The following is a 26,228-nucleotide window of genomic DNA, read 5'->3' as shown; positions in this document are numbered from 1 at the left end:
AAGCACGTCTAGATTGGCATGGACGCTTTTCTGCAAACAGTGCTTTTGCGGAAAAGCATCTGTGCCAATCTAGACGCTCTTTTCCACAAATGCTTTTAACGGAAAACTTTTCCGTTAAAAGCATTTGAGGAAAATCATGCCAGTCTACACGTAGCCCAGGCTGTCTATTTCCAAGGCATGGTGCAAATGCTAATCCTGCCCATTCCCCTCTGATGTAGGAAAGCGTTGTTATCCCTGTTTTGCTGAAGCATGCACAGGGTCAAATCACAAAGGATTAGACCTCAGGTGTGTTTGGGTCCCAGCCTCATGCTCCATCCATTAGGCCATGTGGCCTTGCAATAAATATGGACACTGTTATTATTATTAGGGATACTCTTTGATGCTGCAGCTGACGTATGTACTGATATTTTCCCACTGGTGCTTTGTACGGCACATCCACTCACCTGCGCACAAAGCATGGGACGGTCTCCTGGAGATCTATTGTATTCAGCCAAGTGCTGCAAACGCCATGGTGCAAAGGACCTTGACCATCTAACAGGAGGAAGGGAAAAATGCATCCATGAAGAACCACAAAAAATTCAATAACTTTTTTTGAAGTTGAACTGACATCAAAACAAAATTGATGTGTCCATAAACGGGTGTCTGCTAACTAAAAACCGAAGATTAGCTGCAGGATTATTACTGGTCCAACAGTAGTGGACCCTGTTTAGACTGCAAATTTTCCTTGTCATTTATATTCTGCATGTATCAGCTTACTGAGTAGCATCACAATATAAACTCTTAGCTAATATAGTGTGTTTTATACCACACCATGGGCCCCCCGGTTTACTTAATCATTGTACCAGCTAACTTGCATGCAACAAAAGAATAAATGCACGTAAGAATTACCCTTTGTCCGGTAGCTGACCACTGCAACAGTCAGATGGATCTCTCTGGGTGTCATGTCCTGGGAGGAACTAATGGAATAGTACCGGGGTTTCAGCAAAGGCAGCTGAGTCAGCAAAAAAGACGTGGAGACTTGGGTGGAAGGAAATTCTTTCAGTACCTCCAGAATAGTGGGGCTGTTGAAAAACTTCCACTTGTTGTACTCCTCTGAGCTCTGAAAGCCAAAACCCATCACAAATGTGAACAAGACATTTTTGTTTCACTGAGGTTGGGAGCGGGGGTAATAGGAAAGGTCATCTATAGAATACATTTTAGGCTAGTGTTAAACTAATGATAGGGATTCTTCAAATAAAAAGAGACTCCTTCAAACCTGAGTCTATTTAAAACCCGACTGAAAGTGATCTGAAAATGTTGGGATGCTTTTACTGAACATTTGGAAGCTCTGATATACTTCCCAGAAGTTGTTCTCCAGACTGAATCTGCCTGGATCTGGAAGTAGAAGTGGGAACCTATTTTTCAGCTCTCTCTTGCAGCACATCCATGTAGGCATATGCGCGTTGATCCTGGAAGCTATTGAGCGGCTGTTGAACTCCATAGACACTCCCGGGGACTTGAACTTCCAACTAATGATTTGTACTTCAGCGATTTATAAATCTCTTCTCTCTTTGCTTTACCAAATTGCCTGCCAAGGAGGATAACAGACTGTCTACCCGTGCGCTCGTACAGCACCTTCCACTTGATGACTTCAGAATCCTTTCATGAATTAATTCTCACCACCCATGATGAGACAAGGAAATATTATTATACCCTTTCAAAAGAGGCACAGAAAGGGTACATAACCAGCCCAGAATCACACAGGAAATCTCATACCATAAGAAGTCTCATACATTATTTCCTGACTCCCATTCCTGGGCTCTAGCCATAATACCATCCTATTATCCAGGATGGTCTTGGACTACCATAGCTTACACATCAAATGGAAAACAGCTATTCTACATTTCTATTGCATACATCACAGGGGCACTGATGTCTCAAGGCACAGAACTCTTTTGATGTAAGCCTACTCCTAACACTTACATGGCACAAGACATCCAGTCTGTTTTTGTCTCCTTCCTCTGTTGCCAGCTGAGAGAGTTTTTTTAGCAGCTGTTGGGAGGGTGGAGTAGCAACATCAAGGAAGTACGTCAGGGCTTGGGAAAGTGTGGAGGGTGGGATTTTCTTGTCACTTGTCCAGTAGCCACCTGGAAATGTAAGAAACAGTTACTTGAGAACCCGTTCCAAAGAATCTGTCAGCTACAAGGGCTGTGCACCTCTCAGTGTCGTTTTAAGGAGATTGCATGTCGCTAAACATTTACAACTTGGTTGAGAGGAGTGTCTACAAAGGGAATAAATGAAAGACTCCAGCTACATATTTTATGTGCAGCCAACTTACCATCGTTATAGGTTTCCAGCCTGATGATTTGATCGGTCGGTGGTGCATCCGTAACACGCTCAATGATGCCACTGACTAATTCTGGCCGGTTGCCTGGGAAAATCCCAACATGTTCTCCCGGCAAATAGCGAACTTCCTGATTAGTCTCACAGGAAAGCTTAAGCTGCAGGGTAACGCGGCTGAAATGTAAAAAGGACACGATCAGGGCTGTGGTGACCGGACTTCCCTTTGGCAGCACAGAATTATACACATCTGAAGTGGCAGACAAAGTGGGTTAGTTTGTGATTCTGCTGAACTTGACTATTTATGGAGACTCCATCAAATTGCAAGCTGGTTAAGTCAAGTGTCTTAATCAAATTTAGTAAGATTTTTCCCCCCCAAATCTTCTGAATAGCATGTATTAACTGAAATAGACAAGTAACCAGAGGAGTGATGTGCCATGAATGGATTGCATCACGGCTTCCTGTAAGAAGGCTATATTTAGAAAGACGAGGAAGGGGGCTTATTTGAGGAAACAGGGAAGTATTTTTCAGAATCTATTTCTAATGCGGATATTATTGTTTAAACGCATCCTTTTGAGCATTGTTTGTTCATTTTATGGCTCAGTGTGCATTATAATAAGATTACAAACTAGTTACCTGAGGTGTTTTTGGCCAATTTTTTTCAAGGGGACACATTTTTCTGAATTAACTAGCAATTCCCATTGGATTTGGGGAATTAACGAGGGGGAAGGTTTCTGTCAGATTCTACAGGTAGTGTTAAAATGTTTTGCATTATTTGCCTGTTCATAATGGTCTGACATTCAACCCTCCCCCCTTCTCAAATGCCTACAGAGTCAATCATGCTTGTATCTCGGGATTAGTTTTAAACTACCAGCAGAAGAAATATTAAAATATCTAAAAGATTTAGGTACCATACCTGGATTTTGTACTTTGCAGATTCTGCCTGAATTTGAGCTTCATGGGAATCACATCTTTTGCATGTGTGTCTGCTAGTGCTGTGGAGGGGAAAAGAGGCCACAATTAATCCCAGAGTTAGAGATTCAATTTCTCTTTGATATCTTTATGTAATTGTGGAAAAGACCTGAGCTGCTTTTGACCCAGATTTTTGAGTAGTTAATTGCCCCAGGAAGCAGATAAATGCTATGGTGACAAGGAAGGCCTGCGAACCTACAGACAAACGTATGTCAAGAGCATGCTGCATCGCTGTTTGTGCTCCTTCAATGACAGAAAATAGATTGGTCAGTCTTGGCAACGTGGCTGCCAGTTGTGGTGGTTTTTTGGGGATGTCTTACAGAACTTGAAATAAGAGACCGTATAGTCACCTAAATGAGGGCTGAGCTTCTTCTACCTACTGGGTAGAACAGGAGTGGGCAATAATTTCTGCCCAGGGGCCACTTGAAACATTTTTGAAGTAGTCCAGGGCCACCCCAGAAGGGGCGGAGCATAAACAGGAAGGGGTGTGGCCTAAACAGGAAGGGGCAGGGCTACCCACCCCCAGACCATGATTGGTCTGTGGGTGGGGGATCCCCTTTGCTCTCTCTTCCTACTAGGCACCCATACCCTGGAAGAGGCTTGGCACCCTCTCCCACCCCCAGGCTAATCAGGGCCTGGGAGCGGGGGAGCACAGGAAGCCTCCTTCCACCTTACAAGGAATACATGGCACTTTGAAGTTCTGCGAGCTCCTCGCAGGGCCAGGGCAGTGCAAAGGAAGCTTCATACAACTCCCCGGCCTTCTCTGCTCTCCCCCTGCCCTGCAAGTAGTGCAGCGCTCCAAAGGGCGGGGGAAAAGCTGAGAAGACTTCGGATGCTCCCCCGCCCCCAGACCCTAATTGGGAGGGCAGGGGAGCAGCAGGGCCTCTGCAGGCCAGATCCACTCGCTTGGTGAACCGGATCTGGCCCGTGGAGGCCCTTTTGCCCACCCCTGGGGTAGAACATCAAATCTCCCATCCTGCTTTATCTCAGAGCTGATCTCATTCCTAAATCCTCCTTAAAACCTGTGTCTATGTTAGGCAACATGGGCACACAGAGAGAAAGAGAAGTACCTTTAGTTAAGTCCAAAGGCTGGGAGTCATGTGCTATCCTGTAATTCTTGGGATTCCAGGTTTCATTTGCAGTGTACACCTTGGGTAGCTGAATACTGTTTTTTCCACGTATGTCAAAAACCTCACAGGCAGCCTTTTAAAAAAAAAAGAAAAGATTGAAGGTTAACTTTGCCATTTCTTAGTGTTCTCTGATCACATACAATCTCATCTATCTTAAACAATATACATTAATAATTGTAATAGCCTTAGTAATTATATCAAGTGCAATACATAGACCAGATTCCTAATGTGAATTGCTTTCTTCATGGTCTTGAATGGGATTACTGCCAACCTCCACCAGTTCAACTGAGATAAGATCTGGTTAGAAAAACTGAGAGGATTTGTGTGTCCTGCTACACAAGGTGAGGCAGCGATGTGGACTTCTCTGCATGGTGGCAGAACTGGGCTCTGGGAAATAAGACCATGTCCCAAATCATTCCTGAATGTTGGGGAGGTCAAAATCTAGACCTAGATGTAGATCCTCATTTTTTGCAAATGGCTCTTGTCACTATAATGGACTGAACCAAAGCTCTGGATCCAAAGAAGCATCCCTAACATGTTGGGACATGAAATCCAGATCTGAAGTGGGCAGCTGGGTCCCCTCATTAGTAGTAACTAACTATGTGTGTTGTATGTAGCTTCCCACCCCACCCAAATTTCTTTGCAGGGACAATGTAGCTAGTGAAGAGCCAGGAACCATTAGCTGTGACAGGTCTCGGGACAATGGTTGTTATCTACTGTAGTTACCTTGAATGCATTAACTGCCCAGCTGCGAAAAGCTTCTTCCTGCCCATTGAGTTCATCCCCTTCACCTGTAGGGGTAAGCTGAGATGCGCCTAATTGTGCGAGTTTTTGGTCGATGGCATGAGCGAAGGCACAGAACTCCGGGTACATGGTGGACCCCAGGCCGAAGACAGCATATCTGCACAAAGAGACCTGCATGAGTCTCGGGAGGATCAAGTTAGGGCTTCTCATTGCACAGCGCTATCCGTTGAAGGATAGTCTATTACAGTATTTCTTAAACTGTGCTGCGAGGCAGTCAGAGGTGTACGGCAGAGAACAACAGAATTCAAAATGGCCACCCTTAAAGGGGCAGGCCCTTTTTTTTTTTTTTGTTTGTTTAACAAAAAATCCTTAGTGTTCCTCAGTCTTAAAAAGTTTAAGAAACGCTGGTCTATTACCTGAATGTTTTCTGCAGCTGTTTCTTAATGAGCAGGGCATTCTTCAATTTCTGTTAAGAAATAAATACAATGTTACATGTTGCACCAATACCCTCCCGAAAGAGAATGTAAAATAAAAGGAAGGCCACTTTCACTGGACCTTGGATCGGGCCCTAACACAGATTTCTCAGTGGAATGTTACCTTGCCATTGCCTGGTGAGTCGCCGTTTCCAAAAGTGCTGGTCACCACTAGAAGGAGGGTTTCTTTCTCCAGGTCGCTGAGCTTGTATTCGTCCATGCAGAGGACCTGGAAGAAACGAAGTTCCTCAGCTATTGTTATATGGCATAAATGAAGACCGTCTGTGAAAGTTTTTCAGGGCACTACTAACCCGGGGGAGGGGAGGCAGTGAAAGCTAGACACAGCCATCCCATGTCTGTGTTTTCTATTTAGACTGTGAGGCAGAGACAGTATTTAGGCACCTACCCCCATTGAAATGAATGGAAGTTTGGCATCTATCTACCTTTTGAGGTTCAGGACCTGAATCCTCAGGGAAAGTACTCTCTGTGTGTGTTTGTACATGTGCAGCATTTAGCACTATGGGGCCCCACTCTCAGCTGGGGCCTCCGAGTTTACAAATAGTAATAAACTCCCTCTCTGGTCCTCAGATCCATCTGCAACAGCTGCTGTATTCCCCCCCCTACAGCAGCAATGACCTGATTGAAGGCCAAGTGTGATGCTGTCATAGAGCCCTTTGACACTGGTAGAAATAAAAGTCATCCGTGACTGTGAGAATTTGTCATTAATCCACATTATCATAGAATCATAGAATAATAGGACTGGAAGGGACCTCAAGAGGTCATCGAGTCCAGCCCCCCGCCCTCAAGGCAGGACCACGCTCCGTCTACACCATCCCTGACAGATGTCTATCTAACCTGTTCTTAAATATCTCCAGAGAGGGAGATTCCACCACCTCCCTTGGCAATTTATTCCAATATTTGACCACCTTGACAGTTAGGAATTTTTTCCTAATGTCCAATCTAAACCTCCCCTGCTGCACTTTAAGCCCATTACTCCTTGTCCTGTCCTCAGAAACCAAGAGGAACAAATTTTCTCCTTCCTCCTTGTGACACCCTTTTAGACTGCATGTGTCAGCTGCGAGTAGGTGCTGCCGTGTCAGTGTCAGGATATTTTCCTGACAGATGCCATTAAATGTGCATCAGATAGCGTTTCTTATTGAGACAATAGTCTGATTAACAAAGAGTGAGTGGCAAGATACACAAAAACTAAAGACACTGACTGTCCAGACTTTGCTTTCCTCGGGCATTCAACATTCCCAGGGTCTGTTTGCAGCATCTAGTAGATGCTCGTATTCCTGAGTTTCTTAACTTTTCTTCTCTAATGCGTAAAGATTTCTCTCTCTGCCTGAAACTGCCCTGACCTAGCTATGCAGCATGGATGGACGCTCACCTGGGTGCTGAAGGCGCAGTTGAACAAGGCACACAAGTTATTGGCCAGTGTTTCAGATTTCCCAGTCTCCGTTGCATAGATCACCGTCACCTTGGTCCGGGCTGCCATTTTTTTCTGCATCAATGCAGAGGCAAAGAATACGGCCCTGGGAAAAGTCACATGCAGCTTGTCATGTAGTCGCCAAAACATTCTGCCCTGATTTTCAAAGCCGCGGGGGAAAGCCTGGGACCACTGGAACTTAGGACCCGAGCCTCTGCCACGTGAGCTAAAAGCCTGCTGGCTCTCAGCGAAGGCTGTTCTTTCTCTCGGTCAGTGGTCTCAGTGCCTCTACATGGGATGGTGAACCACACCCAGTTGGTGTGTGGGTTACAGGAACAGCCACAAATTGTGGGTAATCTGGGTCCAGAGTTGAATGATTCGATTAACCCAGGTTGCTGTAACAAGCAAACCAAAAACCCAGAACTGGAGTGTCTACACCCTAACGCTAAGGGTGTGTCTAGACTACTGAGTTTTGTCGACAAAAGTTGACTTTTGTCGACACAACTATACCTGCATCTACACTACCGCTGAGTTCTGTCGACATAACGTCGACAGAACTCAGCAGTTTTGTCGACGCTGGTAAACCTCATTTTACGAGGCATAACACCTTCTGTCGACAGAGTTCTGTCGACAGAAGGTGTTATTGCATGTATGGTTGTGTCTAGACTACAGGGTTTTGTTGACAAAGCAGCTTGCTTTGTCAACAGAAATGAATGTGTCTAGACGCTCTTTGTCGACAGAAGTTTTGTCGACAGATACTGTCGACAAAACTTCTGTCGACAAAACCCTGTAGTCTAGACGTACCCTAAGATGGGACGGCTTGTATCCTCACAGTCCAATCCCATATGTATTCTAAGTAAGCTTTTTATCTAAGGGAAACTTACTTTGCCAAAACGCTAAATTTGATCTCCCTCTTCTTAGGCCTGCGTTTCTCATCATGCCAGACGTGTGTTTTCCAAGCATCCACCTGGAAAAGGACATAAGAGACAGGTAGGAGATCTTAAAAGAATCCAGAGCCAATTTGTTTTGCACAGTTTGAGTCGTGCCTTGAAAAGGCCAGATTACTTTGCTAGTCTAAATCTATGCTCTAATCTGTGGGCCCCATCCTGCTCGCATCTACATCAGAAATATGGGGTCAGCCTCCCTACCGTGTCGAACCGCATTTTCATTTGTTTGGGGGATATACTCCTAATGATATATTCTTAACAGGAACAACTGGCCTTAATCCCCCCCCAAAATATTAGAATCCCTACAATTACTGAATGCAGCCGTTGGTTAATGGTACTTTGCAGGCACCAGGACTGGCAGGTAATGTGAATGATGGGTTTTTTTTAGCTCAAGTTAGATATTTATTTGCATCATTGCTATGCACTGGAGCCCCAGTCATGTATCAGGATCCCTTTGCGTGAAATGTCCTGTAATTAATGTTCCCTCTAATTTTTCCCATCCATGTGTGGAATAATTTTTATGTGCACTGAGTCTTGTATGAACGTGAACCACCGGTAGAAAAAAACCTAGCTGTGGGCACTCTGCTAATCAGCGGGGCAGCATTAGGATCTCTGCTGAGTGGCCACACAAGTACACAGCAGACAGCCTCTGGTCTCTGGATAGGACAGGCCTTTTTGTGGTTTTTCAGTTGTCTATGATCATTGGGTGGCCCTTACCTGGTAATAGTAGAATGGTGTGAGGACGTAGTTCAGCATCTCCTGGTGAAACACTGGAGTAATGCTGCCTGATATCGGGGGCACCAGCCAGACCCAGTCAGCTGGGCACCCTCCTCGAAGGCGGTACTCGTTCTGCATGTATTTCATGAAGGACTCGGCCGCGGAGTGGTGATCCATGATGGTGACGTTTTGTTTCTAAAAGAGTTCCATAGAGAAGAACATAAGGTGATTGTGCCCCATGTCACGGACCTGCACAAATAGGTGCAATGACTATCTAAGGGTTTAGATCAGTGGAAGGCTTTTCACTAGTGGAATACATATTAGGGGGACCATATGCCCATAGCTGCTGGAACTGTGGATGTGGGGGATGCTGCAACACCCCCTCCCACACATTGAAGTGGTTTCCATTATACGCAGGATTACAGTTTGGTTCAGTGCCCCCGCCCCATTACAAATTGCCTCTCAGTGCCCCCGCCCCATTACAAATTGCTCCAGCACCCCGCTAATGCCTCAGGCCTTGTATGCAAAAATCGATGCTCTGGAAATCGATTTTCCTGGGTTTGATTTAGCAAGTCTAGTAAGGACCTGCTAAATTGAATACTGAGGGTGCCCCTGTTAATCCCAGTACCCCTTGGAGTTGTGAGGAGTAATGGAAGTCAATGGGAGAGTTTCTCCCATGGGCCTCCCAGTTGAGGGCTGCCCCAGAAATTCAGTTAAAGGTATGTTGACTCCAGTTACGCAATTCTCATAGCTGGAGTTGCATATCTTAAACTGAATTTCTCCCCCAGTGTAGACTGGGCCTTACTCGGATGTATCCAAGGCTAACAATCTTGGACTAGTCCTGCACTAGATGGAGCATTAGGATTCTGCTGCAGCTCACTTTCTAGTCCCGTTTTTCGCTATTGCTTAAAACATTTGAAGATCACCGTTTCCCCTCCCTCCCGCGCCCCTGCAGTTTATTGCAGGCGAGCAAGCTCTATAATACCTCCAATTCAGTTAACCACCCCTCTTCTATGGTTTAACCCACTTGTTTCTCAGCACCTGCCTTTTAGCACCCAGTGAGGCAGTTAGAATGGGATGATCGAACATTTTCCACAAGTCACCACCCCATCGCCTTTGCCACAGGCAGCTGCAGGAAGACTAGATGCTTTCACACTGTATTCATGAGTTGCTAATAAAGGGCCCAGTGTAAACCAAGAGCGAGAGGAGAATCAGACCCAGGAGGTTTGTCTCTTCATAGGTCGGCGGCTGACTTACTTGGAAACTATGAAGCACAGCAATATTAATCTCTATCACTGCTTGATCTTTCCATAATGAGGAAAGTTTGTTGGTTTCCAGACCCATCCTTCTCCCTACTTCCTGCACGTGCAAACAGAGAGGGAAAAAAAACCACACATGTAATACTCAGGGATATGAACTGAAAATTTCCATGCAGGGTGCTTGTGCATGGCTAGGACTTTTCAAATTAGTAAGCACTTCAGTCGGAAAAAACATTGTGGGGGTTAGGATAACCCCATGTAATGGTGCGGTCCAGGCAGCTGCTTTCATCTTTGCTGTGCTGGATGGAGGGAGGGGAGATTCGCTTAAAGGACAAAGATCTGGGTGAAAAATGTGCTGGGGTATTCAGATATTGTGGGGACTGTTTCTCTTCTGGGTTATATGGTATTAAAAGGGAGCTGTCCCCTATTATTAGTTGGATTGTTGCATCTCGGAGCTCTAGGCAAGGACCAGGAACTCTACATACTTGTACCAAGACAGCCTTTTCCCCAAAGAGTTTGCAATATCAAAACAAACACCCCATTCACATGCAATACTAATAACACAGGAGTGTAGAAAAGCAGAAAGGTTTTTTTTTTTAATTATTTTTGCTTTTGGCCATTAATGAATTGATTTGCCTTTCTTTTGGCTCTCCCCTACCTCTCCCACCAGTGTTGACCCCAATGGATCTGAACTAGATGCAGTGCCACATTGAGACAGTTAAGAAAGCACTGGGTATGGACAAGGTCCCTCTTTCTCCATCCACGTGTGGAATAAATTTTGTCTTATGCACCAAGGCATGTACAGAAGTACACCACGCACAGAAACACATGTTGCTAATCAGCTGGGCAGCATTTGAAGCTCTCCTTGGGCTCCACCTAAGAGCTCAGCTTACAGGAAGCATGCCCAAGAGTCCTGCCCCAACCTGCGCAGGGCTCAGTGTCAAACCTAGTGCCCTCCCTTGCCTCTCCTACACAGATGCATAAAGACCCTCTTGAACATTACCTTCAGGATATTGTAGCGTTGCACGTCACAGAAGTCTCGCACACCTATCTCCGTCCCCATGTACCAGCCATTAAACGGGCAAGCTGTAAACTCCAGGCCCCCCACTTCTAGGAGCATATTGGCAACAGCAGGCAGGGTGTACCACTTCAAGTTGAGTTCCTTAAACCAGTCATACCTTTTAAAAAGTAACATGTTGACCTGTTAGTTAAGACCCCTCTCCAGGTGCTCCTTCTAAGCACCACCAATGCCGATCAGGGAACAGACACAATCCTGTCTGCTGTGCATAACAAAGCAACCCAGTGCAGGCTTGCAAATGTTCACAACAAACTTTTCACTGGCCATGTGAAAATCCAGAATTCCTTGCTGCATAGCATCAAAGAATTATTGACCACGGGGCAGTCTCTTAACGAAATAAGCAAGACAAAGAAAAATAATAAACTCAAATGATTTGCTCATTGCTAATCACTATAAACTATGTGGCAAATGCTACAGTAGGTAAGATAGTAACAGAGGTGACAGCAAACAGGTGTGCCCTGGTGTGTAGCTTCAGCAAGAGCTCAGCAGAGAGCAATTTAAAGAGCTGGGCAGAACCCAGGTTGCAATAGGACAGCACCTGTAAGAAACTGTAAATGACTTTCACCCTTAGACAGTAATAAACAGGAATTCCATAGAGCAGGAAATGAAATGTACAAGGGTCAGATCTTCAGTTGGTGTAAATCAGAAGAACTCTACTGAAAGCAATACAGACGCATTGATTTACACCCGTGGCATCCACCCAGTTCTGAAGGGAACTAGCCAGACTCAGCCAGCCAAATACATGTGGCTACTGGCTAGTGTGTTGGACATGATGGATTTACACCATAATGGCCCTTCTCATGAATCATCTGCAGGGTTCAACCTACTGCTGCAAAGCACAGACCTGTCCCACTAGATTTTAAGAAATAAGTCTACTGGCTGATAGACGTCATAGGCTGTTGTCTGCAATGCCTGCTCGGGCCCCGATTCAGCAAAGCTTTTGAACACATGCTTGAGCTTCCTTGCATGTTTAATGTTAAGGCTGCAGTTCCAGCCATCCCTTAAACATATCCTTCCCTTTAATGTGCGTAATTCCCGTTAACGGTTGTCCCAAAGAGCAGTGCTTTGCTAAATCAGGATCCAAGCAATTTGCTGAGCAGTGTTCATCTTGCTTACATGCTTTGGTGAGTCAAGGCTTTGAGGGCAAGAAGAAATACCCCCTACAAGTATTTTACACAAACAATTATGACTGTGCCCATTTTAAAAGCAATGTACTTTTGGCTAGGACTAAAACAGATCTAAGAACCCCCAAATACGTCCTGCAAAAATGCTAATATCCTGTGCTAATTTCAATGAAACTCAAGTGCTGTGACATACATTTTATCTCTGGGGTTAATTCAACATAATTTCACCCTCACAAAGAACTAATAAAGGAACCTGCCACAGGGCACAAACTAATAAACTGGGCCTAACAATAGCCCAGTAGTCAAGGTACGGCACAGATGTGATTATCTAAATCATGCTTACTTTGGATGTTCCATTGACACTTCAAGGACAAGTTCTGGCGGCAGATCAAATATTTCCGGGTCTTGGCCGTTTGCTTGGAGGATCAGTGGAAGTACATCAAAGCGGCCATACTTGGGCTTCCACCCAAGATCAATGCATAACTGAAAGGAAAGAAAGTGGGTTTTTGTTTGGGGTTTTTTTCCATGGGTTTGAAGACAAAAACAGGTTAACTCCTTACGTACTGTCTGATGTTAAAAACTACATTCCCCGTTCAACTAAAGCCACGCCATGTTCATGTAGGTGCCATCGCACGCCCCGATTGGGGGGTGGAACATAAATCGCCCCTCCCCAGAGGTAGGTCTAAGAGGCAGTGTGTTTCAGAGACAATCATCCCTTGTTCTGGGATGGAGCGGAGTAAGAGCAATACATGGCAGCCCCTCCCCCTTTTGCCAGGTAAGACGTGCTGGTTGGTGCATTGGCGTCAAGGCTCCACCCATCCCTTTTGCCCACCCTCATTCTTCCCTCCTGCTCCAGAAAGGTACGGGAGAAAAAGTATCCACTAAGTACAATAAAAGTCTCCCCTTGACCTTATGGGAGTGGGATTAGAAGAGGGAGCCACATATTGAAAATCTGGTCTATGGGCTAGATAAGACGAAGGGTGGTTTGGTGAGTTCTGTTGGAACATGTACCTGTGTCAGCTCCATACTAGCTGGATCTCCCAAGATGGAGCCATCTGGCATTTGGTACCCAGCATATCGGATGAGCTGGCTGTTCCATACACGGAAATCATGTTTCCCATCAGTCCTCTGTGGAAAGACAGTGATGGCCGATCTGCCCAGAGAAATCAACTCCCATTAAAACACAGCAAATCACATGGTTCCTTGTACTAGCTATCTGACAGTTTGCAAACAAATTTTTAAAAAAACCCAACACCCACTCATTCTCCAGGGGCTGAGCAACTGACAGACCTTCAAGATATGATGAGATAGGATAAAGGAGGGAGTTAAATATGGAGACGGGGCCCAAAAGCTTCTAAACAGCCTAGCGCTTTTGCAGGGTGGGGGGTTCTGAATGTAACCCTGGGTCAAGAGCCCAAAACTAGAGTTTGAAATGCCAATGCTGGGATATAAGAGTAAGTACCTGATGTTTCCATTGTTGGAGGAGTATTCAAGATGACGACAGATATGTTCAAACATTTCCTTGGCGGTCGTACAGTCCCGTGCATCAAACACCTACATATTCCCAGAAGCAATGTATGAAAAAGAATTGATTTAGGAATGAGGGTTTAGGATGATTTTTCTTATGCAGTTCACTGTCAGAATGTAAGGTTAAGGAGCAATAGCTTAGACTTATCTCTGGCGTGGCTTAGGGGATAAGGCAATAGTCACCAACCAGTGGCTCTTGGAGCCTCTGATGGGTGATCCTGATTCGTCTGGCCAAGAGGCTATCAAGTACTGGCACTTCAGTTGCCCCTCCACCCACTGTCATACTGCTCCTACCCCCTACCTTGGAGCTGCCCCGTGGGAGCCTTCTGCTTGCTGTGCAGGGTGTGGGAGGGAGAAGAGGATGTTCCTCCTCCCCCCACTTCTGTGCCCTATCTCCACACAGAGAGAAGGGGATGGAGGGAGCTTGGCAGTGCAAATCTGTGTGTCACACTGTGTGTGCCTCTGTCATTCTCACACACACACACACTGTCCTTCCCTCTCATCTCCTGACCCAACATATACATAGGGGGATTTCACTTTTAGCTGGTCTAAGTAGGGACCCAATATATCTGTGTTTTGTGGTAAAGTACAGGAGATGCATCTCCTCTTGTTGCTTAGCAGATTTGTAATATGTTTTGAACCATATACAATTATTTGATTTGGCTCTGGATTGAGGAGACAGTTTGCGCTGTCTGAACTACAGGCTGCAGTCTTAGCTGGTATTACTTGACATAGGTCTGTTGAAATCAGTGTCTCTAGGCTGCTTTACAGAAGCCGATGACCTACCCCTCTGTTTCTATACCTGTAGGTTGGACCATTGTATTCTCCCGATGCATCTCGGCGCGTTTCTCCAGGCCTGTTTGGTTGCAAAGACAAGTTCATCTTTCGTCAGCTGGTAGGTGCCGGTTGTTTCTATCTCTTCGGTTACCGACTGCATTCGCCCCTGGTGTTCTTCTGGCTGCGGCCTGTGGAATAGGAAACAATCCATGAAGCAAAATGAAGAGGCAGAACGAATGTCATTCACACAGGCGGTTGCAGAAATATTCCCTAGTGACTAAGTTCGGGATCAAGAGGGGGCACGGGTGTAACTGGGGGCAGAACGTAAGCTCTCTAATTATAAGGGAGGCTTTCATAAAGCAGAGGATTTGGATAGTGGGGGTTGGCTTTTGCCACACTTCAGTGTCCTTGCCAGCTCTGATCCAGCACATAGGGATGTTGCAAGAGAAACGGGATGGCCTCATACTTCAGCATCTACTCATAATATGCCATCAATGGCGACAATGTTTGCCACGTCTCCAAGTCCTCGGCAAGTCTGTGTCCTAGAGGAAACTGCTCCCCAGCATCCCCCTCCTTTCTGCTGCATCTCGCTCCTCCTTTCCCCAACGTGCCTTAGTTCTCTGTTGCCCCAATCCACCACTTAGTATTGTATGCAGTGGAAAGAAATGGATAATCTAAGCATGGGTGTGGGGAGACAGGGCCGCTGCTGGGAGAGATGAGGTCCACTCCTACTAATTCCTCCTGGCCTCCAAGTCTCTGAGCTGTCTTTGTTGAGGAGGAATGAAAGCTGAATTCACTTGTTCAGAAGCAAATCATACTGGGAATGCTATGCTGTAATGTTTTAAGCTGGGTGCTGCTTGATCTTCTGAGCACCCATCTCCGTGGCGTTTAATACATTAACATTCTTCGCATAAGCTGCCTTCTTCTGTCCCACGTTAACTTTTTTTTTTTAAGGAAGGTATGGACTTTCCAGATTGGGTATGTTAAATCCCATGAAAACATGGGAAATCTGGAGGGAAGGGAAGAAGTCCTGCCTTGGCAGACAGATGGTGGAAGTGTCTTCCGTTCGAGTCTTTCAAGTCAAAGGATTTTCTTTGGAGCAAAGTGTGTCGACTACTCCCCACCAAAGAGAAGGCCCTCGCCTCTAAAATTCTTTGTGTTGATAACATAGAAAATGAAGACAAAATATGGGGGGAAATATTTATCGTAGCGGAGACACACTGGTTTGCTGGCTGATAAATAGGATGAAAACAGCCTGCAGCGTCTGAGAGCCCGTGTCGCATTTCACCAGGCGGAAGACTCAAGGGCACAGCATGACAGTGTGAATCAGTGTAACCAAACTGCCAAGTAGCGAAGTCAGCAACTATAGGGAGATTTTGCTAACTTCATGTTTCTGGCAGTGAAAGCTGGTTGCATCCCAGGCTGAGGTTTTCAGAAGGGGTCAGGTCTCAGGAATGAATCAGGATTTTACCAGAAGCGTTGACAATCTGGATGCTGAGCTGTTCTGAAAATCTGGCCTTAAAACTCACAGAGCTGAATCACTCTCTCAGGAGCCAACGGGTCTCCGCTGATTTCAGTGTCCTTATTTACACTGGTGTGATGAGAAAGGAATCAGGACCATAAGATGAAGTTCAGCACCTTGATGTAACTGTCCGCAGGGCTGAATTTGGCCTCTACTTACATGTGCTTGTGCTGCTGACGTGGGAATTTGTCATCAGTAACAAATATACATCTTACTGCATTATTAGTCCACAAAGATTATGAAAACATCATGTCTGTATTGAGTTTAATGCAAGGGACACATGTCCCTAAGGGCTTGTCTTCGCTACATGGTACATTGCAGCAATCGATCCACTGGTGGTCAATTTATCATGTCTGCCTTGATGTGATAAATGGATCTCCGAGTGATCTCCTGTCGACTCCGGTACTGCATCAGGACAAGAAGAGTAGCCGGCGTCGACAGAAGAGCAGCCCCTGCCAACCCTACAGAGGACACCACGGTAAGTACATCGACTTCAGCTACACCATTTGTGTAGCTGAAGTTGTGTAGGTTAGATAGACGGGTGTGAGGGGAGGGAATGATTAGTGTAGACAAGGCCCCAGTGTTTGCTGCATCTGGCTCAAATACAAGACCAGAATCAAACTAAGAGTCAATGACCCAACCAGAAGAAAGCGATTTACAAATTAACCAAGATGCAATGATGCAAGGAATTCCTGAAAGTGCTAACCAGAAGAGTAAGCAATTGTGAGTTGTTCAGTAATATGAGACTTCATAATCCCTTGATTACTACAAAGAGTAGTTTCTTTATTATTATAAAGTCACCGTAAAAGCAGAACTTATTAGACATCATAAAGTTCCCTTCTGGGCAGCATAAATAGAGGAAAGGATCTGCAAATCAGAAGCTTCTTTCATAAAAGCGAAAGTGGGACAAATTGAAATAAATAGTGTGTTAAATTCAGGAGCATCTGATTCGCCATAGTAGCTAACCAGGGGGCCTAGTGCATAATCCTGTAAAGTGACGAGTAAGCCCTGGGGGTATGTCTACGCTACATGGCTCCGTCGATGGAGCCATGTAGATTTGATTATTGGGTAAAGTGAAATGAAGCGGCGCTTTAAATAATCGCCGCTTCATTAACATTTAAATGGCTGCCGTGCTGAGCCGACAAATAGCTGATCAGCTGTTCGTCAGCTCAGTGCACTAGTATGGATGCTCTGCTGCCAACATCAAAGCCCTTTGTCGACTGCCCCGGTAAACCTCATCCCACGAGGAATAATGGGGTGGTCAACAAAGGGCTTTGATGTTGACAGCAGAGTGTCTAGACTAGTGCACTGAGCCGACAAACAGCTGATCAGCTATTTGTCTGCTCAGTGCGGCAGCCATTTAAATTTAAATGAAGCGGCGATTATTTAAATCGCCGCTTCATTTCCCTTTTCCTACAACCCTAATCTACATGGCTCCATTGATGGAGCCATGTAGTCTAGACACAGCCTGGATGTGCTAAGCAACTTTTAATTCCCACAGGTTTCAGAGTTTCTCAGTATTTTGTAGTCTTAAACTTTTATGTGTTAATCCCTAAGGCCTTAAAATGGTAGAATTTGACTCAAATGTTCCAGCATTTCCCACGTGTTCACTCAAAGCAGTAAAAACATCCGAATAACAAGAGATCCCTTTGTCAAGCTGAGTGGTAAAAATTTGCCTAAAAGGCCAGCAACTTTATGAAAAGTCATACACGACGGGAAATGCTGATGTAACAAAGGGTGCCAAAACACAGAGAGACAGAGCCTTTAGAACACACCAAACTAAATGCTGGATCTGTTCCCTGTAAGCTGTGAACTTGTGCAATCACTTCAGAAGAAATTCAAAGGCCACCTCTCTGATTAGCAGTGTGCCCACCGCTAGGCTTTGTGTTTCCACTGGTGGTGCATGTGCACATGCCTCGGTGCATGTAGAAAATTATTCCACACATGGATGGAAAACCACATATGGGATGGGAAAGATTAGATGGAACACTATTGATCTCTGGGTTTTACTCCACGCCAGCACTGTTTTAGCTTTCAGTGGTAAGACACCAGACATGAGACATTTGTTTATATATAAATGTTTGTGGACGGATGGTAACATGATTTTTAAGAGAACATTGTCAAAGCTGACTATTGATACATCTCCCTGAGGAGGGTGGAGACAGTTAAATCAGATTGCACAAAGCACTCAAAGTCCACTCCTCTATTCATCAAGGAAGGTGGGGATCTTTCATATCACCAAATAACTCGTGGTTACAGCCAAGCACTTTCCCCTGCATCGTTGCATCTTGGTTAATCTGTAAATCGTGGTCTTCACACTCATGAAATAGTTTTTTAAGCAAATTTTAAACTCAGGTCCCATAGACTAACGCAGTAAATTCAGAAACTGACAGTATGTACCTGGGGTTGGCAAATGTCTGTTAAATGACTTCATTACCGCTTAAATGGCTCTTTCATGGGTTTGATGTTCTGTTAATCTCTCTGGCAAGCTTTTTCACTTATAAATTAACTAGATCCTCTCCCAAGGAAGCAGAGCCACAGAACTACGATAGGAAGACCCAGCGGGTCTTAATGTCCAAGACCCAGTGGTGCCCAAAATTTTCGGGTGTCCCTCGCAACTGTGTATTCTGCATATGGGTAAGGATGGCTCTGCTCATGACGATTGAATACTCAGGTGCTCACATCCTATAGTTCAACTAATTCAAGAATGAAGTTAAAATAGCCTTACTCTTTCAGTGAATTGTAGTATTGGTTGATGAATTCAATTGCCTGAGGTAAAATCTCTTCCGGCGGGACTGGTGTGTCTCTGGGGCCTCTCACCAAGCCTTTGGGGTTCATGAGGGCGCTTTGGCAGGCCTTGGTCCTGCAGTTGAGAACCTGCAAAGAGAGAGAAATGTCAAAACAAGGAATGGCACCCCGCTGGGGAAAGTTGCCCGTTGATATTTCATGGTCTTACCTCCTTTGCCGACTGGTGCAATGTGTCATGGAAGCTGGTCCCATTTTCCCAGTTTTTGATTTTTAAATGCCTCGGGCATCCCGATATTTGGCTCATGGGTTGGACCTTGTTTTGTGGAGGTTTCTAAGCAAAGAGAAAATGGAAATACAAATAATCTTTGAATTCCTCATGGGATGTGAAATCACTGGACTACATTTATCCACGGTGTCTCTGGGAGTTTCATCCAGGAAGATTTGGACCCACTCCGATTGCTACATAGTTAACTGGAATTAAAGGGACAGATTGTGGAACATTTAATCCCCTCAGTGAGCCTTTACTTGGGTGAGTATGCATTTATCCACCTATCTGGTGCTAAATGAACCAGGAGTCAGATTTTTCACCGTCTCCTTCTGTTGGACCAATGCCTTCCTCTGGAACTAACCACACTGATTTCTCTGGGATTGCTCAATGTGAGTCAATTGTGATGTTCCATGGGAAACAATTAATTGCATCGTCTTAGAAACAAAGGACATGTGTGTAAATAAAGGTTGGGATTTTTCAAGGGAGTCTAAGGGTGTGTCTAGACTACAGGGTTTTGTCGACAAAAGTGGACTTTTGTCGACAAAACTAAACCTGCATCTACACTACCGCTGAGTTCTGTCGACACAATGTTGACAGAACTCAGCAGTTTTGTCGACGGTGGTAAACCTCATTTTACGAGGAATAACGCCTTTTGTCGACAGAGTTCTGTCGACAGAAGGCGTTATTGCATCTAAACTGTCCTTTGCGTCTACACTGCCATGTCGACAAAGCAGCTTGCTTGTCGACAGAACTAAATGTAGTCTAGACGCTCTTTGTCGACAGACGCTTTGTCGACAGTATCTGTCGACAAAACTTCTGTCGACAAAAGCCTGTAGTCTAGATGTACCCTAAGGGAATTAGACACTCAAGTCCCTTTGGAATAGGTGTTGGGCACCTAACTCCCTTAGGCACACTACAAATTCCCAACACAAATTCCTTTCTACTTTTATGACATCTTTCTTCCAAGGATCTGAAAGCACTCATAGTGCCTTGCTCCAACCACTAAACTTGTTAGTACTTCTGTAAGCTTTGCACAGAAAGTACCTTCTGTCAAGACAGCTGAGCAAATAACAAATGTGTTTGGTTCACTGGTGATATTAAAAAGACGGGCAAATTGTTTCAGGTTACACTGAAAATGAAAACTTACAATGAATTGAAAAGTAGAAGCAAAAATATGGGTTGCACAAAATGTTTTGATTTTAGACCATTTTTACGTATTTTTATCTTTTTTAAATGAAATGATAGAACATTTTGAAACAAGTCATTTCAAACTGAAAAACTGAAACATCCATTTTAAAAATGCCACGGGAAATTTAAAAAAAATGTTTGGTTTTGTAATCACAAAATAAACAATGTGGTGAAACGGACCTGACGTTTTGGTGTCACTGTAACTGGTTTTTGTTTTGTTTCTATGGGTATGTCTACACTGCTGTGTCTACATAAGCTACCCATTATTTTGAAATATTTTTTGAAATAACAGATGCGCTATTTCGGCATCCTGGTAACCCTTGTTCCACGAGGGCTAAGGGATATCTCGAAATAACATGTTATTTCAAAATTTGGCACTGTGTAGACACACCAAATTTCAAAATAAGCTATTTAGAGTTTAGGGTGCAGTGTAGACGCACCCTATTTGTGTAAGGGAGAGCGTGGTGGGGAGGGGGAGGAGTTTCAGCTAAAAAAATTCACCAAGCATTAGCATCCAATACTGAGGCAAGAAATAGATAGTCTCTACTCACCTCTTCTGCAGTTATGGCATGCAGCATCTCATTCTGTATCTTGTTCAGATCATTTAGCATGGTGGCTTTGTTTTTCACGAAGCTTTGAAATGAATAAGCAGAATCTGATTTAGTTCAAGAGCCTTCATTTTTTAACTCATTGCCATTTACTTGTGGAATGAGTAGAGAGGCGCATAACAAGGTGTCTGAAAACAATACCAACTCAATAAGCGATGGGTTCCCAACTCAAAGAAATAAGAAATAGGTAGTGGGATTGCAGCTGCGAATTGATATTGCTATGTCCCAGAATGTAAAAGGTTGAGAACCGCTGCTATAAACTAAACAAAGGAAATACATCAAAAAGCTACAACTGTGAACTAATCATGGGAAATGGACAAAGACAAGGAAAATGTTTAGAAGATCTGTTTTCCTTAGGGTACAGCTGTATGAAGGGCCAACGTCATGGTGCATTAAGCAAACTGCTTGCTTTCTTATGCAGGAAATGAAGGGCGTTAATGCAAAATGACTTTTGAACTCTTTTCTTCCTTTAAATTTGGATGCCAGGTTTGAGAAGACGAGAACGAGTCTGGAAAACCTGGAGCAACAGATTCAGCTTTTGGTGGGTGGGAATGGCCCTTAGACAATGTCTATCTGAGAACCAGATTGTGTGTCCTTCACTCTGACTGGTGAGCAACACTCTACCGGGTGTCAGATTCAGAATTCTGTATTTATGATGTAATTGACTTTCAACGACAATAATAGTGAAAAATGAGGAGGGAGGGCAAGGGGCCCTCCTGAATGTGTGTGCGGTATGTAGGCACCGAAATGAGTGAAATCCTTTGAAATGACGGTCATTTTGAGAAGCATGCAGACTTATTTTATATACTATCTTCCATGTAAACTGTCCAAAATACTTTACAGAGTTAATTAATACAATTACAGGGTTAATAAATGACTTTTCCAAAGTCCACAAAACATGTACACACACACACACACACACACACACACACATATACATGGACCCCCACACACGGAGCTTGCCATCCATCGCATATACCACTATATACATTATAGAAAGCAGAAACAATTAAGAAGAGAAATTTGACATTTAAAGCAGGATGTTGTGTCACGTCGATGTGAGTGTGTGTCACAAGGGAAAGGTAAAATTTACAGCATCTGAATCAACTGCAGAAGAAGAGCCTGTAGGAACAGTTAGTTACCCCCTTCAACTTTTTCCTTTAAAATGATTGCTCTGGCAAGTCTTTACTTGTACCTCTGAAAGCTGATGGTGCTTTCCTGTTATCTTTCTTTCTCCAAGGAGGGAAAGTGTATGAAAACAGGAAGAGTCAGATTGAGAGGGGAGAAATCTTACCTGTGAACTTCCATGGCTGCTTTTTCCACATTATTGTTTATATCCTTCTCTTTGTGGGACTCGTTCCTACCGGTTTGGGGCTTGAATAGGAACTGCCAAGGGCACATCATTTTCGGTCTCTTAATTAACCTGCTGCTTCCTAGCCCTGAAATATGGTTTAGATGACGAGCGGATTCTTTGGAGAGAGAAAAGAAAAGGAGGTTACACACAGTGCTGAAGTTGTAACAAAAGAGATGCCAGGGTTCATGCGATTTTTTTACACTCCTAACTGATGTAACAAGCCCGGAGGTGCTGGACTCAGACGTGGCAAGGTGAGTGCAAATGAAGCAATGGTTATATAGTGACCAAAGACTAATCTCCCTCTTTGATAAGATGAGGGAACTCCACAGCTTTATGGACCTGCTGTAATTGATCCACTATATATTTGAAAGAGTTTGTCTGTTTGATCAAGAATTCCTCCTAAACAGTAAGAGCTCGGTCCACCAAATTCAGGATACAGCTTCCTCTTATCATAACTTAAAGCAAGGCTAAGGTTTGGTTGTGCCAGGAAAACAGGCTGTGCCTGGAAAGGGATGGTGTCTCAAAAAACCAAACTGAAAAGAGACAGAATCACCCAATCAAGTACAGTCCTCAAAATTGACAGAACTGAGCAAAAATGACTGAACCAAGATGAGCCAGAAAAATAGGATGACCCTGCACTAGGATTGATTCTCAATAAACCTTAGAGAAAAGGGATAAAACAGAGAAATTTGGAGTAGCTAAATTTGGCACAGCTAAATCAATGCTTAAGGTTTGAAAACTAGAAGACAATGTTACTGGAAACCAAATGGACTATAGCCTTTTTTTGTTAAAACATAGCAAATGATAAGAGTTAGATAAAGAAAAAAAATACACTTGATGGAATTCCCATTGTAAAATGCACTAAAAATATGAAACGTACAAATTTTGACAATCCCCTTTTAAGAAATCCAAAATAAAAAAATAACTTTGTAAAAATAACACTGTATTTTGGAAAAATACTATCATTTCAATAAAGAATGCTCATATTCCTTTTATTATCCAACCCCCCCGCTTTCATTGAATTAAGGACCCAAGCAATACTTGGAAAATGTGCTAGTACCCTATAATGGAAAGTTAAAAAGCCAGCTAAGGCTCTCTTTCAGCAAACACATCTCCCTCCCCCAACCACCATTTTAGTGCTAAATCAGTAAATCGGGCCCAAACCATGTAGCAAATATTTACCAAATACATTAGGGGCCCTCTATGCCAATTAGAAGCTGTAGTCCTGATTTATTCTACTTCTGCAGTCTATTCCTAGGATACCCCATATAAAACAAATCTGTGCAATGAGATTCCAAATATACTCAGATTGAATGAAATTCAGAGCATAATTAGGTTCTAGAAAACACATTAGTGCTCTAAGTTGAGCAGAAACACACACTAGAGTTCTTTTTAGTTTTGTGTTTCTCAGAAATTTGTTGGATATCGCAAACATTTTTTCCCCTTTATTTGAACCGCTGTGTGCAGGAAAATAAGACTCAACACTGGGTCCGTGTCATTCACACAACAAAGATTCCCGTTCTTCTCCAGAGAATTAAAGGAAGAATAACTAGCACAGGCTGCCAGAGTCAAACGGAAGGTGAGGTGTATGGGTTCCAGGTTCTATACATGGGTTCTAGATTTTTATAAATATTATATCATCTCTATAACCCCTGGAGCCAATAAGTCAGATTAGGACAATGCTCTGTTAATTGCCAATGGTTGATCCCAATTGTGTCTTGCCATCCTTTTGGATGTGGGCTTTTCAGCTAATCTTTGATCCCAAAGCAAAGAAGGGGGAAAATAGACACTTGATGGGTAAAAGGAAGCTACTGCATTGTATAAGACCGTAGGCAAAAAGGTCAAAAGATGAGGAAAGAAAGAAAACTTTCTTTTTTCTGTTATGAAAGATTTATTCACTATTTTTTATTGCGGTGATACCTGCGAGCCCGCGTTATGGGTCAGGTTTCTGTTGTGTCAGGCACTGTACACATAAAAAACGGAGACCTCCAAAAGCTCACAATCAAAGCAGTTTAATGTAGAGTTCAGAGCCTGATTTTGAAACCCCCATTCGTGATGAGTAGCCTTACTAAAAAGAATGCAGCTACCTGTGCTGTAAGATACTAGTCAGTGTAGGAGTGTTGGATTCTGGCCCTTAATAAAAGTAAAACAGAAGGGGAAGATAAAGGTGTGTGACAAAAATATCTGCAGTTACCAAACTGGAAACAACTCAAACACATTACAATACAAACCTAACTAAACACATGTTCATTTATTACAAACATCTGATCTGTTAGGGTAATCTGAATTTTTAAAAATAACGCTATAGTTGCTGTGGAGACGTCTTAGGTTGGGACGCTGTGCTGGGATTTTGAGCAGGAGATCCAAAGAGCAGCAGCTTCCATGGAAAAGTTTTAGGAAGTTTTGTCCTAGCTATTCTAGCACAGCAGGTGATCAAAAATTAGTCCCTGGATTCCTTAGATCCTTTTCAAGAGGGTTAATTTAAAGAACCTTTGTAGCACTGCTCTGACTTGTAGGAATTCTTAAAGATAGCACAAGGAGGGTAAAGGTTCTCTGCCAGCTTTTTACAGGAAACTAATTAAGAAAAGAACAACTTATGATGTTAGTAAAGGGGAGGGGGGGAATCAAACATCAGTAAAACTATTCCAGCTGCAAGCAGCTATAACTGGCTGGCAGGCTGCTCAGTCACACAGACATGTACCTTACCTTGCTTTCGAGAGAAGTTTTTCCAAGTGTGCTGGGAGATCGTCTCCTCTGCCAATGTTTCTTTCCCTTAACCTCAGCAGTACTGTGCCCTTGTTGCAAGGCAAACACTTTTATACTCTGCTGGGATTCTGTATGCAAAGCAGACGGCTGATAACATACATGGATACTGCTGTAAAGGGAAATTCCCTGAATTTGGAATAAATTTTGTGTCAGATCGAAAGGGAGTGGCTGATGTTAGCTAATACTCTGTTACAGTATGCAACGCATCCCAGTTCCTGATTTTTCAGTCAGTCATCGGAGCATACCCTGACCAGCTGTGTCTTTGGTAATCAGGAAATTATCACATTAAAATGTGTCTGTGACGTTTTTTTTGGAGCTGATTTATTAAACCAACCCTTTTACAGGAAAGCCCTCTAGACTGAAATAGGGATGGATCACCCATCTATTGAATATTTCATCTAGAGACACCGAATTCTCTATGAAATGCTCTAGGAAAATTAAAAAATTCAGTAGGAAGGAAATCCTTCTCTACAGCTTTTAGGAGTGATTTCTGTGACTTTTAAATTTGTATAGATCCCTGCTGGTGTAAGCCCTGATGTAGCAAAGCACTGAAGCATTCTGGACTCTGCTTAAGATGAAACATGGTCATTCAGTTTAAGGTCCCGTGTGCTTAAGTGTCCTATTGAATTAGGGTCTGAGTTCCGAATGAATTCATAGCATTTTAACTCCCTTCCCAGACATTTTAATTCCTGCTGCCCGCCTTGTTCTCTGAGGGTTACCCCCATGTTCATGACCAAGGGGTATCTCCCCAAAGTCCCATTACTGTCTCACTGCAATGTTTGTGCAAGGCAGAGGGGGCAGTTCCCAGACCGTCTGGGGTTTTATTGTACAACTGCTGAATTTCAGACATGTCATCGCCACAAGTCCCTGCACACAAAAGCTCCTACCTGTAATGTAAAGCCAATAGGCATAACAGAGCAAACCCAGTGGCATGCAGTACAAAGGTCTCACAGGCTCCGGCAGCCAGAATCAGGAAAACTCCTGTGCCAGTAAAGCCTCAGGGCTTTTGACTGGCATTACTAGCTCATAAAAATAAGGCATGACTGAGTAACGTTTTTAAAGTGCTTGAGCCGATGTTTCGATTTATGTGTTCAAATTCGAGATGAACGGAGCCTTAAATCATCCAAGTAGTATCAATGCCAAAGTCATTCATATGATTCCACACGAGAGTGTTTATCTTTGGGCCAGCAGGTGGTGCACAGGACTGGGTGTTGGGGCATAGGTTTCAATCTTGCACTTGTCTTTGTCTCATTGGCTCCTCTTGGATGAGTCACAGGC

The 26,228-nt window shown here is 43.9% G+C and overlaps 1 protein-coding gene across 1 annotated transcript in view; it reads right to left on the bottom strand.

The window, feature by feature from the left end:
- The window catches only part of NOS2 (nitric oxide synthase 2), a 30,822-nt gene extending 5,774 nt beyond the window's left edge, over positions 1 to 25,048 (bottom strand). The window contains exons 1-23 of the mRNA XM_075904848.2: positions 24,891 to 25,048; positions 22,125 to 22,299; positions 20,774 to 20,855; positions 18,975 to 19,097; positions 18,747 to 18,895; positions 14,522 to 14,684; positions 13,655 to 13,746; positions 13,204 to 13,345; positions 12,536 to 12,675; positions 10,994 to 11,168; positions 9,989 to 10,090; positions 8,732 to 8,926; positions 7,952 to 8,034; positions 7,029 to 7,173; positions 5,763 to 5,867; positions 5,582 to 5,631; positions 5,148 to 5,322; positions 4,362 to 4,494; positions 3,236 to 3,314; positions 2,318 to 2,496; positions 1,963 to 2,126; positions 889 to 1,099; positions 444 to 531 (exon numbers count right to left, since the gene is read on the bottom strand). Coding sequence (XP_075760963.2) covers positions 444 to 531; positions 889 to 1,099; positions 1,963 to 2,126; positions 2,318 to 2,496; positions 3,236 to 3,314; positions 4,362 to 4,494; positions 5,148 to 5,322; positions 5,582 to 5,631; positions 5,763 to 5,867; positions 7,029 to 7,173; positions 7,952 to 8,034; positions 8,732 to 8,926; positions 9,989 to 10,090; positions 10,994 to 11,168; positions 12,536 to 12,675; positions 13,204 to 13,345; positions 13,655 to 13,746; positions 14,522 to 14,684; positions 18,747 to 18,895; positions 18,975 to 19,097; positions 20,774 to 20,855; positions 22,125 to 22,234 — 2,885 coding nt within the window. The 5' untranslated portion in view covers positions 22,235 to 22,299; positions 24,891 to 25,048. The remainder of the gene's footprint in view (positions 1 to 443; positions 532 to 888; positions 1,100 to 1,962; positions 2,127 to 2,317; positions 2,497 to 3,235; positions 3,315 to 4,361; positions 4,495 to 5,147; positions 5,323 to 5,581; positions 5,632 to 5,762; positions 5,868 to 7,028; positions 7,174 to 7,951; positions 8,035 to 8,731; positions 8,927 to 9,988; positions 10,091 to 10,993; positions 11,169 to 12,535; positions 12,676 to 13,203; positions 13,346 to 13,654; positions 13,747 to 14,521; positions 14,685 to 18,746; positions 18,896 to 18,974; positions 19,098 to 20,773; positions 20,856 to 22,124; positions 22,300 to 24,890) is intronic.
- Positions 25,049 to 26,228: the final 1,180 nt, after the last annotated feature.

The sequence above is a fragment of the Pelodiscus sinensis genome, chromosome 21, assembly GCF_052426305.1.
Source record: "Pelodiscus sinensis isolate ZL-2025 chromosome 21, ASM5242630v1, whole genome shotgun sequence".
NCBI lineage: Eukaryota > Metazoa > Chordata > Testudines > Trionychidae > Pelodiscus > Pelodiscus sinensis.
Note: the sequence above shows the minus strand (reverse complement) of the source record. Positions and strands in the feature narration are given on the sequence as shown.